Source organism: Somniosus microcephalus, chromosome 1 (assembly GCF_052327205.1).
Source record: "Somniosus microcephalus isolate GS21.2 chromosome 1, FLI_Smic_1.0, whole genome shotgun sequence".
NCBI classification, from domain to species: domain Eukaryota; kingdom Metazoa; phylum Chordata; class Chondrichthyes; order Squaliformes; family Somniosidae; genus Somniosus; species Somniosus microcephalus.
In genome coordinates, this window is record NC_140987.1 from 20,131,096 (window position 1) to 20,149,223 (window position 18,128).

At 46.3% G+C, this 18,128-nt stretch overlaps 2 protein-coding genes and 1 long non-coding RNA gene across 10 annotated transcripts in view; 2 read left to right on the plus strand and 1 right to left on the minus strand.

Moving 5' to 3' along the window:
* Positions 1-5,761, plus strand: part of cfap99 (cilia and flagella associated protein 99) — a 218,573-nt gene extending 212,812 nt beyond the window's left edge. For 2 of the 4 annotated variants that reach the window (XM_085972776.1, XM_085972864.1), the window contains one exon: positions 5,368-5,761. In XM_085972776.1, the coding sequence (XP_085828902.1) occupies positions 5,368-5,478 (111 nt within the window). In that variant the 3' untranslated portion in view covers positions 5,479-5,761. The remainder of the gene's footprint in view (positions 1-5,367) is intronic. The other 2 variants (XM_085972952.1, XM_085973036.1) reach the window with 2 other exon arrangements.
* An 8,670-nt stretch (positions 5,762-14,431) lies between these two features.
* Positions 14,432-17,756, minus strand: LOC147123972 (uncharacterized). Its single transcript, XR_015074575.1, has 2 exons — positions 17,390-17,756; positions 14,432-14,657 (listed from the first exon to the last, which is right to left on the minus strand). It is a non-coding gene; the product is annotated as an uncharacterized LOC147123972 (long non-coding RNA).
* The window catches only part of rnf4 (ring finger protein 4), a 55,782-nt gene continuing 55,007 nt past the window's right edge, over positions 17,354-18,128 (plus strand). The window contains exon 1 of one of the 5 annotated variants that reach the window (XM_085973529.1): positions 17,354-17,734. The gene's annotated coding sequence lies outside the window, so the exon portion shown is untranslated. The other 4 variants (XM_085973202.1, XM_085973615.1, XM_085973139.1 and 1 more) reach the window with 4 other exon arrangements.

The following is an 18,128-nucleotide window of genomic DNA, read 5'->3' on the forward strand; positions in this document are numbered from 1 at the left end:
TTCTAGTAAATATCTTCTGCACCCTCTCTTCTACATCCTTCCTAAAATGTGGTGCCCAGAACTGAACACAATACTCCAGCTGAGCCTCAGCCAGTGTTTTATAAATGTCTACCATAACTTCCTTCCTTTTGTATTCTATTTCTTTATTAATAACATTCGTGTCACACAAGTTCCAGGCAATGACTATCTCCAACAAGACAGAATCTAACCACCGCCCCTTGACATTCAATCATAACCATCGTCAAATCCTGGGGGTCACGATTGATCAGAAACTTAACTGGACCAGCCACATAAATACTGTGGCTACAAGAGCAGGTCGGAGGCTGGGAATTCTGCGGCGAGTGTTTCACTTCCTGACTCCCCAAGGCCTTTCCACCATCTAGAAGGCACAAGCCAGGAGTGTAATGAATACTCTGATGAGTGCAGCTCCAACAACACTGAGGAAGCTTGGCACCATCCAGGACAAAGCAGCCCACTTGATTGGCACCCCAACCACCACCTTCAGCATTCACTCCCTCCACCACTGGCGTGGCTGCAGAGTGTACCATCTACAAGATGCACTGCAGCAACTCACCAAGGCTTCTTCGACAGCAGCTTCCAAACCCCCGACCTCTACCACTTAGGACAAGGGCAGCAGGCGCATGGGAACACCATCACCTGCAAGTTCCTCTCCAAGTCACACACCATCCTGACTTGGAAATATATCACCGTTCCTTCCTAGTCGCTGGGTCAAAATCCTGGAACCTCCTCCCTAACAGCACTGTGGGAGTACCTTCACTACGTGGACTGCAGCCGTTCAAGAAAGTGGCTCACCACCACCTTCTCGAAGGCAGTATCAGATGGCAATAAATGCTGGCCCTGCCAGTGACGCCCACATCCCATGAACGAATAAAAAAAATAAAGCAAAGGATCCCATATGCTTTTTTGACAGCCTTCTGAACTTTCTGCCACCTTCAAAGATTTGTGTGCAATAAAGTTCCATTTCCTAGTTCTTGCCTTCAGATCCTTCGTGGGCTTGCTCCACCTTATCCAAACAACCTTTGCCAACTGCATGAATCAGCCGACTCGTGCTCTTCTGACTTCAGTTTATAACTTCCTTCCCACTGAGAGGCCATTCTTTAAGCCAGCACCACCCTGCTTTCTGAAATTTTCTTCCAAAACATTTTCCTTGTTACTTCTCTTCCTTCAAAAGTCTCCTTGGCACTTTGACGGTGCTTTTGGTCCTGCAAATCTCATTCCTCTCCACTCTTTTTGCTTGTTAACCATTTCAAATGTTGAATTATTTCTGTCTCTTGTTTGAGGTTTTTTTTCCCTCTATCTTGTTTTTTTCCCCTGCATTCCAGTACCTCTGTGCCATGAATGCTCAGCGAGGATGCCAAACAGGTACTCTGTAACTGCCCAATCGGAGGTACAAAAATCACGAGCAAACCGTGTTGCACTACTGCTGTGGCACTATGCGTTGGTGCTTCAACACCTCCAACACCATTGTGGCATGAAGTGTTCACGCTGGGGGACTGGCTTTTGCTCTTATATCCGGAGTTATCCATGGTTTGTGTTTATCTTCTGGGAGCGCTCATCTTTTCATACCTGGAGGCAGACTATCATTTATTCCTTTCAACAGCACCATCTAGTGTCTAGTTTCACACCGTTATATATCATCTGCAAAATATGCTGTTTCTCAGAGTTAAAACAGCAAGCAGCTCTCTGTCTTTCTTTCATACATTTCCCATTCAGCCCATCATGTCTGTGTCGGCCGAAAAAGAGCTATCCAGCCTAATCCCACTTTCCAGCTCTTGGTCCGTAGCCTTATAGGTTACGGCACTTCAAGTGCACATCCAAGTACGTTTTAAATGTGATGAGGGTTTCTGCCTCTACCACCCTTTCAGGCAGTGAGTTCCAGACCCCCACAACCCTCTGGGTGAAAAAAGTTCTCCTCAACTCCCCTCTAATCCTTCTACCAATTACTTTAAATCTATGCCCCCTGGTTATTGACCCTCTCTGGCCGCCTTTGGCTCAGCATCCAGCATTGCCCCTCCCTAATTTTGTACCTGCCCTCCACACCCCCCGTACCTCTGATTCTGGCCTCCATCCCTTCGCCCCACCATTGGCGGCCGTGCCTTCAGCCACTCAGGCCCTCTGCTTTCCCTAAATCCCTCAGCCCCATCTCCTTTAAGATCCTCCTTAAACCACCTTTTTTGACCACATTTTTGGCCATCGCGTCTACTATCCCCTTCTTTGGCTCAGCATCCATTATTTTGATTACACCTCAGTGAAGCACATTAGTGTTGATTCCTACCCAGAGACTCCAGCTGGAAAAGTCCCTGTGTGGTTGCGAGGTGAGAAGAACTAGAAGAAGAAGAAGAAGAACGAGCTTGGCTGTAAGTGCTCCTGAAAGGTGGTGACGCGTGCCGAGGTTGGGTGCACCGCAACCAAGATTCTTTATATGCAAGCTGAGAAAGTCAGGAGGGGAAGCTCTCAATTTCAACATATAAATAACTCAAAGATGTCACCCATGATATAAATAATTTAGATTCAGTGACCTGGTTGGTCCAGTGGATTAATACACTGGTCTTTCACCTCTAAGTACTCAGCAGCCAGGGTCTCCAGAATGGTCGTGGTTTGCTGTGCACTTCACAACATGGCACAGCATCGTGGCTTGCAGATGCCTGAGGAACAAGTGACTCATCACATCGCCTCCTCAGATGAGGAGGAGGAGGAGAGCGACAACAAACAGCTTGCAGAGGCGCATCAACCAGCGGCGGCAGCATGCGAGCACATTGCTGCCCGGGATGCAAGGCACGCACTCATCTTGGCCAGATTTGCTTAGCCTGCACAATCAAACACTTTTGCCTCGCACCTTCTTATCAGGCCCTCGACAATGGCCAGGAACCTGCGGATTCCTATCACTCTGACCACCATACTGACAATTGCAAGTAATCCTAAGCCCTCAATGTGGAAGTCCCATTAGCGACATGACACATGCTACAACTGCAACAGTTGGCCATCAGATTTTTAATGGCAATAAGCATCTGATGGCTTTTCAACATTAAACATAACATTACACGCAAGTGACTACCCTTGTGACTACTTGTGCATTATTTTCCTCTTAAGGGTGCGCCTAAGAGTGCTTCCCCTGTGGCTTCAGCAGATGTGGAGGCCCCTTGCTCACTTTCCTGCTGCTCCTGTCTCGACACCTTTGGCGGGCGTCCTCTGGGGTTGTGAACCTGTGAGGGCTCAGCAACAGTCTGCTGCTCCTGCAGCTGTGAGGGATCTCAGTTGGGTGGGGACTCTGGTGGGGCTCTGACCGAGGGCTTTGCAGTGGCATGGCCGTGTGAGCGCTTGGAGAGGAGCCCCCACTTCCTTGCTGTCTGCCACCAACATCCCTCTCATGGGTCAGCCCCACTTCCGAGCTAGCAAGTGGCTTGACAGCACCTTGCTGCACTTCAGGGGGGCCATGAGGACCCATTTCTGTACTGGAAGTCCTACTCCCGGGGACTTGCATGAATGTCTGTTTTGTATGCTCAATAGCTGACCGTCGCTCCTCAAGAGATGTCAGTCTATTGTGAACAATGACCATGTTTTCACGACCCTGGCGACTAAGCTCCTTCATGGCCGTAGCCATCCTTTCCACGGAGGTTGCCATCCTTTCCATGGTGATGCATTCATGCGCCAACGCCTCCACAAAGGCTCTGCTCATGTTAGCGATGGACTCCTCCATTCGCTCCACACTCACAGCGACCCTGCACCTGTTCCTGGAGTTCCAGCACCGCTGTCCTTCTGGATGGACCCGGAGGCACGGGGTCAACATGCAGCGGAGCCGAGCTGGGAGTGTCCTGCGCCCTCCAACGAGGACTCTCCACTGCTGTCCCTGTCGCCACCATCTGTTGATGCTCACTTGTGAGCTGTGATACACCAGGTGAAAACTCTATGTCCCGAAGGTCCCACCGAGGTGTGAGTGTCTACGCTGGTGATGTGTGCGCTTAATTCTGCTGACGCAGCGCCCTCAGAGGTTGCAGCTTCCTCTGAGGAGTCTGTAAACTCAGTCTCTTCCTCCTGGACAGTGGGGACGGGGGCTGTCGATAGTCCTGTGGGGGAGTAAAGGAAAGAGTTGGAGATGTGAGGTCAAGGTTACATGCACATTGAATAGTGCAGATGACCATAAGTCAATCTGTTAGAGCATCAGATTCATTATCAGTGACTCATGCAATGTCAGTGAGAGAGATGCCAAACTATTCTGTCACAAGCTTGCTGTGATGCGCCCGCCTGTCCGTCCCCCATTTGGGAATCGTCCTCGATCCCAGCAATTTCCAGGGCCGCCTCCTCCGAGGTGGTGAGCTGGGCTACTGAGGGTGGCCCTCCTCCTGTCCTCGCTCTTTCCCTCTTATTGTGGGCTCTCTTTTCCTGCAATGAGGGACACAAGTGGAGTTTGAGTGAGAATGAAGGAGTGAGTGTAGAGATTCCATAGCATAGATGCTTAGAAGGAGACAAAGGGCCCTCCCTGTGTGTTGTAAGTTGTCATTGCATCACAGTGATAGGGAGTGTGAGGGCTGCATGGTCGAATAGTTAAGTGAATGTGACCATAGAGAGAGAGGGAATGGGTAAGGGTGCAGGGATGTAAGTGTCAAGTGGGATGTGGAGGAAGAGGTTGGCAAAGCAGAGTGCTGGTGAGGAGAGGCGATGGGGATCAGATCGAGGGTGAAGGGAAAGTCATACTCACTTTTCCAGTGTGCAGGTCATGAAACCTCTTCCTGCATTGCAGCCAGGTTTTGCGGAACAGAGATGGCATTGACCTCCTGGGCCACTTGCAGCCACACAGCTTTACTTTGTTGTCGTGGCTTTTTTCTCCCTGAGGAAGGGAAGAGCACCTCCTTATTAGATCTTGCTCCCTGCACAAGAGCTTGGAGGGAGGGCTCATCAAATCGAGGGGCACACTTTTGCTTGCTGGTGGACATGGTCGGTAAATGAAGTCCTTCATACAATGTCCAAAGCGTTTCCAGTCTCCAGAAGAAGCAAGGCTGCTTGCAGGCCTTAAATCCAGCAGCACTGATGACGTCATCGGAGGCGACTTTCAGGATGGAAAGACTAATTGGGCCAGGGGTTCCCACACGCTGGAAATCAAGTGCCCAATTAGGGGAAAATCGCAATTTTTCCCCACATCACACTGGAGTCGGGTTCAGGACTCCAATAACACCCGATATGCCCAGCCCGCCCACACTGGCAAAATCGAGCCCTATGACTCCAAACGTTACTTAGTTTCACAGGATTAACATCCCTCATCTTGATAAAAATTCAACAGAAATATGCTAATCACTGATGGAGGTCACATCTCATATATCTAATGGAATGTTTGTGTACAATTCTGTCCAGCGATTAAAGGAAGAACATTGGTGGAGGAATCTGGAAGAAAGCCGTGAACACAAGGTCGAGCTGTTTAAACTTCGTAGCATGGCTGCTGCAGCGGCTGAAAAGGCGTCCTAGTGGAGTGGATGGTACCTCATGACAGACCGAGGACATTGCCCCAAAAAACCACTCCAAACTAAATCTGCACCCTGCCTTTAAGTAGTAATGTTAAAATGTCTTCATTGTTACGAAAACACCATGTAATAATGTGCCCAATAAATGTAATGTTAGTTTACAAAATAATTGAAATCTGAATCCGTTACTGTTTTAATATGCATCAGAGAACTTACAAATACAAAATTGTGACCAAAGCTCACAGGCCTGAAACGTTAGCTCAGTTTCTCTCTCCGCAGATGCTGCCTGACCTGCTGAGTATTTCCAGCAGTTTCTGTTTATATTATATAAATTGAAAGTATGCACTGCAAGGAAGCAGATTGTGTGGACATACTTGTCGGTCTCTTTTAGCTGGGCTTTGTACATATACTATTGTGATAGTGCTTTTGTACTGTGGCCTGTGTCCATTAACAGCATTTATTCCTATTCAATCACTAACCTTGTTTTTAATTGAATAGTAATTGCTTTCACCCAGAAGGGGCTGGTGGTATTATAATCAGTGAATCTGGCCATTACTGCCATTAGCCAAACAGTTTCCTGTGATATGTTCAAGATCAGACAGACTTACCGTACTTTGTGTCACAATTCTGATTGCAGGATCTGTGCACCTCAAAACAATTCTGATGTTAGTTTCCGATCTCGGGATTTTTTGATTTGATAAAAACGGTATAAACAGGAAGAAACCCTTTGTATTCCCCCCCCGCCCCCCATGGAATGTGTTTATTATTGGACAGTGTGTTTATTGGTTATCCATAAACACAATGAGATTTGCAAAGAACTGTAACTTCAACCAGGGCACAAAATGATTTAGCAGATGCTATTTAAACAGCACAATAGTTTGTTAAAAAAAGAGAAATTATGTATTATATAGTGTTCACATTACTTTCAAATAACTCTTTGAATACTAAACATAGAAACATAGAGGATAGTTAGAAATACATGTTGGCTCATTATTGTGACTGCTTTGTAATACTTTGGTAATCTTTCACAATATATATTCATGATCTAGACGAGGAAATTTGATGTAATATCTCCAAGTTTGCTGACGACACAAAGCTGGGTGGGCGTGTGTGCAGTGAGGAGGATGCCGAGAAACTCCAGCATGATTTGGACAGGTTGAGTGATTGGGCAGATGCATGGCAGATGCAATATAACGTGGATAAATGCGACGTTATCCACTTTGGTGGCAAAAACAAGAAGGCAGATTATTATCTGAACGGCAATAGATTGGGAGAAGGGGAAGTGCAACGAGACCTGGGTATCCTTGTGCACCAGTCGCTGAAGGTAAGCATGCAGATGCAGCAAGCGGTTAAGAAGGCAAATGGTATGTTGGTCTTCGTAGCGAGAGGATTCAAGTACAGGAACAAGGATGTCTTGCTGCATTTGTACAGGGCCTTGGTGAGACCACACCTTGAGTATTGTGTGCAGTTTTGGTCGCCTTATCTGAGGAAGGATGTTCTTGCCATGGAGGGAGTGCAGCGAAGATTCACCAGACTGATACCTGGGATGGCAGGAATGACGTATGAGGAGAGATTGGGTCGATTAGGCTTATACTCGCTGGAGTTTAGAAGAATGAGAGGGGGTCTCATTGAAACTTATAAAATTCTAACAGGACCAGACAGACTAGATGCAGGAAGGATGTTCCTGGTGGCCGGGGAGTCCAGAACCAGCGGTCACAGTCTAAGGATAAGGGGTGAGCCATTTAGGACAGAGATGAGGAGGAATTTCTTCACCCAGAGAGTAGTGAACCTGTGGAATTCTGTACCACAGAAAGCAGTGAAGGCCAATTCATTAAATATATTCAAAAAGGAGTTAGATATATTTCTTAAGGCTAAAGGGATCAAGGGATATGGGAAGAAGGCAGGGGCAGGTACTGAATTTGGATGATCAGCCATGATCTCATTGAATGGCAGAGCAGGCTCGAGGGGCCGAATGGCCTACTCCTGCTCCTATCTTCTATGTTTCTATTTAACAAAGTAATAATGTTAAGCAGAAGAAAGGCATATATGACACTATTTACAGCTTAGGAAAAATATGAAAGATCAGAATTGCACTAACCACAGTACAATCAATAATACAGAAAAAGACTTACATTTATATAGCACCTTTCACGACCACCGGATGTCCCAAAGCGCTTTACAGTCAATGAAGTACTTTTTGAAGTGTAATTACTGTTGTACTATCGGAATCGCGGCAGCCAATATGCTCACAGCAAACTCCCATAAACAGCAATGTGATGACAACCAGATAATCTGTTTTAGTGATGTTGATTGAGATATAAATATTGGCCAGGAGACCAGGGATAACTTCCCTGCCCTTCTTCGAAGTAGTGCCATGGGATCTTTTACATCCACCTGAGAGGGAAGGCGGGGCCTTGGTTTAACATCTCATCCAAAAGACAGCACCTCTGACAGTGCAGCACTCCTTCAGTACCGCACTGGAGTGTCAGCCTGAAGTGGGACTTAAACCTACAACCTTCCGACTCAGAGGTGAGGGTGCTACCAACTCAGCCATGGCTGACACTAGAAACAAGAAGGGTTGCAAAGGAGGTTGGAGGTGAAAGCCCCATCAGGTAACAAGCTTTTTCTCATTTTCTGCCCGAGTATGAGAGGGGAGTTAGAAGAGTCTTCCAAGATAGGGAATAGTATTCATGCCTTGGACAGATTTGGGCTTCTTCGAGAATTTAGCACTGTTGAGGGGAAAGGTATGTGGCATAAAAGAGGAAACACAAATTCCTGGAGGCAATGGAATTCCATCCTTAACTAAACGGAACCAAAGAACAGATTAACTGATCATATATCCAACTGATGTTTGTGGGATCTTGCTATGCACAAATAAACAGCTGCATTTTGTTTACATAACAACAGTGACTTCAGTTCAAAATAATGTTTTGAGATTCAGGGTAAACCTTGGGAATGGATAAGAACCTGGCTGAAGGCTGGAAAACAATGAGCTCTTGTTAGAGGAGTTATGTCAGGGGTGACGGGACATTGAGTGGAGTGAGTGGCCCAGGGAGTAGTGTTGGGACCATTAATTGTCTCTAATTTACACCAATGATTTGGACTCAGAAACGTAATGTAAATTAGTCAAGCGGGGGTACAATAGTGTCGTGGTTATGTAACTGGACTAGTAATCCAGAGATAAAAACAGAAAATGCTGGAGATACTCAGCAGGTCAGGCAGCATCTGTGAAGAGAGAACCAGAGTTAACGTTTCAGGTCGATGACCTTTTGTCAGAACTGGTAATCCAGAGGCCTGGACTCGTAACCCACTAGTAATGGGAGTTGAAATGTCATCACAGCAGTTTGACAATTGGAATTCAGTTTTTAAAAATCTGGAAATAAGAAAAATGCTGTCATCAATAAAATTGACTACAAAGCTGTCAATTGTCCTAAAAACCCCAACTGGTTCACTAATACTCTTTAGGGAAGGAAATCTGCCGCCCTTACCCGGTCTGGCCTACATGTAACTCCTGTCCTTCAACAATGTGGTTGACTCTTAACTACCGTCTGGATGTGGTCTAGCAAGCCACTCCCGTTGTATCAAACCAGTACAAAGACCAACAAGAATAAAACCAGATGGACCACTCAGTTGAACTCCCGCCCCATTATGAAACCACCTTCACCACACAGACTGCAGCGTTGCAGAAGGAGGCCCACCACCACCACCTCAGGGCAACATAGAAGACAGGAGCAGGAGTAGGCCATTCGGCCCCTCGAGCCTGCTCCGTCATTCAATGAGATCATGGCTGATCATCCAAATTCAGTACCCGGTCCCTGCTTTCTCCCCATACCCTTTGATCCCTTTAGCCTTAAGAAATATATCCAACTCCTTCTTGAATATATTTAATGAATTGGCCTCTACTGCCTTCTGTGGTAGAGAATTCCACAGGTTCACCACTCTCTGGGTGAAGAAATTCCTCATCTCTGTCCTAAATGGCTTACCCCTTATCCTTAGACTGTGACCCCTGGTTCTGGACTCCCTGACCATCGGGAACATCCTTCCTGCATCTAGTCTGTCTAGTCCTGTCAGAATTTTATAAGTTTCAATGAGATCCCCTCTCATTCTTCTAAACTCCAGCGAGTATAAGCCCAATCGACCCAATCTCTCCTCATGCGTCATTCCTGCCATCCCAGGTATCAGCCTGGTGAATCTTCGCTGCACTCCCTCCATGGCAAGAACATCCTTCCTCAGATAAGGCGACCAAAACTGCACACAATACTCAAGATGTGGTCTCACCAAGGCCCTGTACAACTGCAGCAAGACATCCTTGTTCCTGTACTCAAACCCTTTCGCGACGAAGGCCAACATACCATTTGCCTTCTTAACCGCCTGCTGCACCTGCATACTTACCTTCAGCGACTGGTGCACAAGGACACCCAGGTCTCGTTGCACTTCCCCTTCTCCCAATCTATTGTCATTCAGATAATAATCTGCCTTCCTGTTTTTGACACCAAAGTGGATAACCTCGCATTTATCCACGTTATACTGCATCTGCCATGCTTCTGCCCAATCACCCAACCTGTCCAAATCATCCTGGAGTTTCTCGGCATCCTCCTCACAGCACACACGCCCACCCAGCTTTGTGTCGTCTGCAAACTTGGAGATATTACATCTAGTTCCCTCGTCTAGATCATTAATATATATTGTGAACAGCTGGGGTCCAAGGAGAGAGATGGTCAATAAATGCCAGTCTTGCCAGTGATGCCCACATCCCGAAAATGCTTAAAAAGATATAACTTGTTTTTATTTCTTTTTCATAATAAGCAATTTGTACGTTTGCCTTTAACACGTGGCTTGTGGACCTGTTTTTCCAAAAATCGGGCGATCTGGGCTATATAGTGAGCAGATTATACTCTGTACAACCAAGCATTTAACCAGAGTCATACTACAACCTATTCACTTCGCATAAAGGGCTAAATGTTTTGGCTCGTGAAAGGTGCTGAGAGAGGGAGAATAAATAAGCGGCAGTAAGAAGTGGAGGCTGTGAGTATAAAATAAAGTTCCTTCATTATAATTAGAAAATACAAGGATGAAAAATACCCAAGATTGCTGCTGCTGTTGTGAAGTCTTGCTGGTTCGCATAAAAATTAAGCCACTTACATAGGAGCCAATCAACTGTAATAAATGTGCTTTCCTGAGAATAAATTTGCTTATAAAGTATGATGGTAATAAAAAAAGCACTAAATGTACCATTTCTATTACGTGAAGTATGCAATGACCAAACTTGCACTTATTAAGCACCTCATCACATCTCTCAGAAATGCCCCAAGCACTTCACTTAGAATGAATTACATTGCAGTTACTGTTGTGAGTAAACACAACCAAAAAATACACCCTCTGGGCCATTACCAGTCTCCTAGACCTGCTCATCCACCCATGGAGTGCAAGCAACTCAGTTGTATTTGTGCTTATTTCTGACTTGTCGATTTGCCTTGTGAATCTTCTGGCCCTGGATCTTTAGAAAGGGCTGTTATTGCACTTTTTTAAAATTAAATTTTAAAATCTAAGCATTGCCAGACCAGGAGTCAATGCAGATCAATGAGCACAGGTGAATGGGTCTCGGTGCGAGTTAGGATGCTAATGAAGTCAGTGAAGCAATAGTTAAAGTGTCGACCACAATCTTTCAAACATTTTTAGATATGGAAATTGTGCAAAAAATGCTGGATGGTTGCCAAATGATTCACCTCTGTTCAAAGGGGGATAAACCAATTAAATGTACAGGGTGCTGGTGAGACCACATCCGGAGTACTGCGTGCAGTTTTGGTCACCTTATTTAAGGAGGGATATACTTGCTTTGGAGGCAGTTCAGAGAAGGTTCACTAGGTTGATTCCTGGGATGGAAGGGTTGTCTTATGTGAGAAGGTTGAGCAAGTTGGGCTTATGCTCATTGGAGTTTAGAAGAATGAGAGGTGATCTTATTGAAACATATATGATTCTAAGGGGGCTTGACAGGGTCGATGCAGAGAGGATGTTGACCCTCGTGGGGGAATCTAGAATTAGGGGGCATAGTTTCAGAATAAGGGGTCGCCCATTTAAAACAGAGAGGAGGAGGAATTTCTTCTCTCAGAGGGTCGTGAATCTTTGGAATTCTCTAACCCAGAGAGCTGTGGAGGCGGAGTCATTGAATATATTCAAGGCGGATAGACAGATATTTGAGCTACAGAGGAGTCAAGGGTTATGGGGAGCGGACGGGAAAGGGGACTTGAGGCCAAGATCAGATCAGCCATGATCTTTTTGAATGGCGGAGCAGGCTCGAGGGGCCAAATGGCCTACTCCTGATCCTATTTCTTATGTTCTTAAATATTGACCTGTCAATAGTAGGCTTGCTTTGAGGCCAAAATACAGGATAAAATTAATAAATATTTGGAAAGACATGGCTTCTTAAGAACATAAGAAATAGGAGCAGGAGTAGGCCATACGGCCCCTCGAACCTTCTCCGCCATTCAATAAGCTCATCTTCAACCTCAACTCCACTTTCCTGCCCTATCCCCGTAACCCTTGATTCCCTTTGTGTTCAAAAATCTATCAATCTCAGTCTTGAATATACTCAATGAGAGAGCATCCAGTCCTTTGGGGGTAGAGAATTCCAAAGTTTCACAAACCTCTGAGTGAAGATACATATGAAGAGAGATTGGGTCGATTAGGTTTATATTCGCTAGAGTTTAGAAGAATGAGAGGGGATCTCATTGAAACTTATAAAACTCTAACAGGACCAGACAGACGAGATGCAGGAAGGATGTTCCCGATGGCCGGGGGGAGTCCAGAACCAGGGGTCACAGTCTAAGGAAAAGGGGTAAGCCATTTAGGACTGAGATGAGGAGGAATTTCTTCACCCAGAGAGTGGTGAACCTGTGGCATTCTCTACCACAGAGGGCGGTGGAGGCCAATTCATTAAATATATTCAAGAAGGAGTTGGATATATTTCTTAAAGCTAAGGGGACCAAGGGATATGGGGAGAAAGCAGGGACAGGGTACTGAATTTGAATGATCAGCCATGATCGCATTGAATGGCGGAGCAGGCTCGAGGGGCCGAATGGCCTACTCCTGCTCCTATCTTCTATGTTTCTATGTTTCATCTCAGTCCTAAATGGCCGACCCCTTATCCTGAGACTGAAGCCCCTGGTTCTAGACTCTCCAACCAGAGGAAGCAGGAGCGAAATGTAATGAGTGGAGAATAGTTACACAATACAAATTGAATGGCCCAGAATTTGCAGTTGTAATGACAGTGAAACTGTCAGCATTCGCCATCATTACTCTGTAAAACGGACAGCAACTTCTGGAGTCCGCACATACGCTGAAATCTGGAAGTTGTTGTCACTGATACCCTGCTCCTCCACAAGATGCGCTGTTGCAGTCCTTGCAGATGGAAATCAATTAGAAATCACTGAATTGACGTGAACTTCCACTTTTTACGCACTATTCTCGCTGTAAAAACTCTTGAAAAAGTTAAGCCTTGTTGAATGAGGTGTAACTCTTTAACGGTGTACTAAGTCATAATTACTGCTGAACAACCTCTCTGGCCCTGAAAAACTAATTTTATATTCATGGATTGTTATTTTCTCCATTCCATGATAAAAATTCCATAGATTTTTAAAATAATAAAAATTATTTTTTTTAAAGTTTGCTTTGATATTTCAGGTGTGGAGATGCCGGAGTTGGACTGGGGTGGACAAATGTAAGAAGTCACACAACACCAGGTTATAGTCCAACAGCTTTATTTGAAATCACGGACTATAACCTGGTGTTGTGTGACTTCTTACATTTGATATTTCAGCTTTTACTTTAATCCCATGTGTATGTCGCAATCTTTATTTCGCTTTCTGAAAAATTACAAAAAGTGAATGATAAAACCTGTTTTTTACTTCCTGGGTTGCTGTCTGTCTGTGAGAATTCTTCAGTGTGATTGGCTGCTTAGCCTACTTGATGACATCACTGTTGCAGGTCACCCCATAGATGGCACCAGATGGAAAATCACATCGGAAAAGGTGAGGTCGAGGACACAGAGCCCACTCAAAGTTTGTGGGCAGCTTTCTTCGAGGTCAGCGGCGTCACACCGCAAAATCCGGGCCAAAATTTCTACAGCAAAATGCACAAATTATGTGCAAAAAATCAATCCCACAGCAGTGACTCCAAGAAAAGAAAAAAAAGAAAGGACTTGCATTTATATAGCGCCTTTCACAACCACCAGACGTCCCAAAGCGCTTTACAGCCAATGAAGTACTTTTTGAAGTGTAGTCACTGTTGTAATGTAGGAAAAGCGGCAGCCAATTTGTGCACAGCAATCTCCCACAAACAGCAATGTGATAATGACCAGATATTCTGTTTTAGTGATGTTGGTTGAGGGATAAATATTGGCCAAGACACCGGGGCGAACTCCCCTGCTCTTATTCGAAATAGTGCCATGGGATCCACCTGAGAGAGCAGACGGCGCCTCAGTTTAACGTCTCATCTGAAAGACGACACGGACAGTGCAGCACTCCCTCAGTACTGCACTGGGAGTGTCAGCCTGGATTTTTTGTGCTCAAGTCTCTGGAGTGGGACTTGAACCCGCAACCTTCTGACTCCGAGGCAAGGGTGCTGCCCACTGAGCCACTGGCTGACACAGTAGTGATTGACGGGGCAATTGCCCAATCATCTCTGGTCTGGAGCGGGACCGTTTGCTTTGAGGACTGGCCCCGCCCTGCCTTTTTAAAAAATTCATTCACGGGATGTGGGCATCGCTGGCAGGGCTGGCATTTTTTGCCCATCCCTAATTGCCCCCTGAAAAAGTGGTGGTGAAACACCTTCTTGACAACCGAGTGGCTTAGCAAGTGGCCATTTCAAAGGGTAGTTAAGAGTCAACCACATTGCTGTGGGTCTGGAGTCAGACCAGGTAAAGGCAGCAGGTTTCCTTCCCTAAAAAAGAAATACATTAGTGAACCAGATGGGTTTTTAATGACAATCTGATAGTTTCATGATCACCATTACTGATAGCTTTTTAATTACAGAATTATTGAATGAACTGAATTTAAATTCCCCAGCTGCCGTGGCTGGTTTTGAACTCGGGTCTCCGGAATCATTAGTCCTGGCTTCTGGATCCAGTAACATAACCACAAAATAAAAACAGAAAATGCTGGAAATACTCAGCAGGTCAGGCAGCATCTGTAGAGAGAGAAACAGAGTTAGCGTTTCAGGTCGATGACCTTTCATCAGAACTGGAAAAAGTTGGGAGATGTAAGCAAGTGTCGGAGCAGGGAAAGGGGGAGGGGAGGAATGAACAAAAGGGAAGATCTGTGCTAAGATGGAAGGCGGGAGAGATTAAGAGACAAAAGGGATGATGGTGCAAGGCAAAAGGAGGTGGTAATGGGACAAGTTAAGAAACAAAAGATGAATCTAGATGAAGTGCAAATGGAAATGGCAGAATCATCAACAGCTGCCGTGTGAAAAATAAAAAGGGGCAGAGGTTACAATCTGAAACTGTTGAACTCGATGTTGAGTCCACAGGGCTGTAAAGTGCCACAGAAACATAGAAGATAGCAGCAGGAGTAGGCCATTCGGCCCCTCGAGCCTGCTCCGCCATTCAATGAGATCATGGCTGATCATCCAAATTCAGTACCCTAACCCTGCCTTCTCCCCATATCCCTTGATCCCTTTAGCCTTAAGAAATATATCCAACTCTTTCTTGAATATATTTAATGAACTGGCCTCCACCGCCCTCTGTGGCAGAGAATTCCACAGGTTCACCACTCTCTGGGTGAAGAAATTCCTCCTCATTTCAGTCCTAAATGGCTTACCCCTTATCCTTCGACTATGACCCCTGGTTCTGGACTCCCCGGCCATCATAAACATCCTTCCTGCATCTAGTCTGTCCAGGCCTGACAGAATTTTATAAGTTTCGATGAGATCCCCTCTCAATCTTCTAAACTCCAGTGAGTATAAGCCCAATCGACACAATCTCTCCTCATACGTCATTCCTGCCATCCCAGGTATCAGCCTGGTGAATCTTCGCTGCACTCCTTCCATGGCAAGAACGTCCTTCCTCAGGTAAGGCGACCAAAACTGCACACAATACTCAAGGTGCGGTCTCACCAAGGCCCTGTACAACTGTAGCAAGACATTCTTGTTTCTGTACTCGAACCCTCTTGCTACGAAGGCCAACATACCATTTGCCTTCTTAATAACCGCCTGCTGCACCTGCATGCTTACCTTCAGCGACTGGTGCACAAGAACACCCAGGTCTCTTTGCACTTCCCCTTCTCCCAATCTATTGCCATTCAAATAATAATCTGCCTTCCTGTTTTTGCCACCAAAGTGGATAACCTCACATTTATCCACATTATAGTGCATTTGCCATGTTTCTGCCCAATCACCCAATCTGTCCAAATCGTACTGGAGTTTCACGACATCCTCCTCACAGCTTACCCTCCCACCCAGCTTTGTGTCGTCTGCAAATTTGGAGATATTACATCCAATTCCCTCGTCCAGATCATTATTGTGAACAGCTGGGGTCCTAGGACCGATCCTTGCGGTACCCCACTAGTCACTGCCTGCCACTCGGAAAATGACCCGTTTATTCCAACTCTTTGCTTTCTGTCCGCCAACCAGTTCTCCATCCAAGTCAATACCTTGCCCCCAATCCCATGTGCCTTAATTTTGCACGCTAATCTCTTATGTGGGACCTTATCGAAAGCCTTCTGAAAGTCCAAATACACCACATCCACTGGTTCTCCCTTATCTATTTTACCAGTTACATCCTCAAAAAATTCCAGCAGATTAGTCAAGCATGATTTGTAAATGATTCACCTTTTGTAAATCGATGTTGACTTTGTCCGATCCTGTCACTGCTTACCAAGTGCTCTGCTATTACATCTTTTATAATAGATTCTAGCATTTTCCCCACTACCGATGTCAGGCTTACCGGTCTGTAATTCCCCGCTTTTTCTCGACCACCTTTTTGAATAGTGGGGTAACATTAGCTACCCTCCAATCCATGGGTACTGTTCCAGAGTCTATCGAGTTCTGGAAGATGACCAGCAATGCATCTACTATTTCTAGGGCCACTTCCTTAAGTACCCTGGGATGTAGATTATCGGGCCCTGGGGATTTATCGGCCTTTAGTCCCATCAATTTTCCTAACACCATTTCCCTACAAATACTGATTTCTTTCAGTTCCACTCAGCCCCTCGAGCCTGCTCCGCCATTCAATGAGATCATGGCTGATCATCATGCCGAATCGAAAGATGAGGTGCTGTTCCTCGAGCTTATGTTGAGCTTCGTCGGAACAGTGCAAGAGGCCACGGACAGAGAGAGAGGTCAGAGTGGGAGCGGAGCAGAGAACTAAATTGACGGGGGGGGGGGGTGGTCTGGAAGTTCAGGGTCACCCTTGCCGGATTGAACGGAGGTGTTCCGCAAAGCGGTCACCCAATCTGCGTTTGGTCTCCTGAGTGGTGAATACAGCATACTGAAACATAGAAGATAGGAGCAGGAGTAGGCCATTCGGCCCCTCGAGCCTGCTCGCCATTCAATGAGATCATGGCTGAAGTGCAAGTAAATCGCTCTGTCACCTGAAAAGGAGTGTTGCAGGGGCCCTGGACACAGGGAACGGTCCCCTCATAACCACCCATTCCCTCCAACCTCATTGGCTGATTGACAGTAATGAGATGCAGCCCCGCCCCCTCGCCCTTCCACCAATAGAATCGAGGCCGGGCTTCCCCACCTCCTCGCGGCCTGCCTTCGGGCGGGATTGGGCGGCGCCACCGGCGTCCGCCGACAATCCCCCGCACGGAGGGGAGAAACAACCTCACGCTATAAGATTGCTGATTTATATATATAAATAAATAAAAATGCCGCTGGGTGCCGCAACCTCCCGCTAAATCATTCCCTCCCCGACCTACCGGTTGGAAAATTCCAGCGGCGGCAACTCCTCCCTCAACCGCCAGCCTCCCCCCGCGACGTAAGTCGACGTCACCCGCGGGGCCTTCTGGGAGTTGTAGTTTCGATCGGCTGGCACGAAGAAAAACTCCCATCATCCAATTCACAATTCAAATCGCTTTATTGGCATGATAAGTTACATCTTATGTTGCCAAAGCATCAAAATACATTTATGGTTGAGCGTGACCTTTCTCTGACCCCCCCGCCCAACGGATTCCAATCATCCGGCGGCGCGATTGGATGAGGCGCCTTGGAGACCCGCAGACTTGACCAATCGGTGTGGAGAGGCGCGTCTGCGGCGGAGTCACGTGAGCACGACCTTCTTTTGCCCGCTGCCCTGAACTCGGCTTCTAACGACTTCCTTCTTTCAAATTTTTTTTTGAATGGTGTCTGGATTAAAAAAAATCTTTCCACGTTGTGTGTAATAATAATTCCCGTCGACATCCCGAGCGTTTTAGGCGTTGGTTGGCTTCGGATGGTATGTCTTGCGTCGGGGAAGGCGGGTTGTGCTGCTGTTGCTGGGTTGCCCGGGTTTTCTCTTTCGGTACAGGTTCCCTGACACGGGTTAGGCCTCGGCAGGTGATCTTCCCAGCGCCCATCACAGAGACCTCTTCACTGTGAGTGCGCCTGTGTCTGAAACATTGCCCCCTTCTTGTTAATAACCCTCTCACAGACTATGTGTGGTGTGTTGTGTGTTTTTAA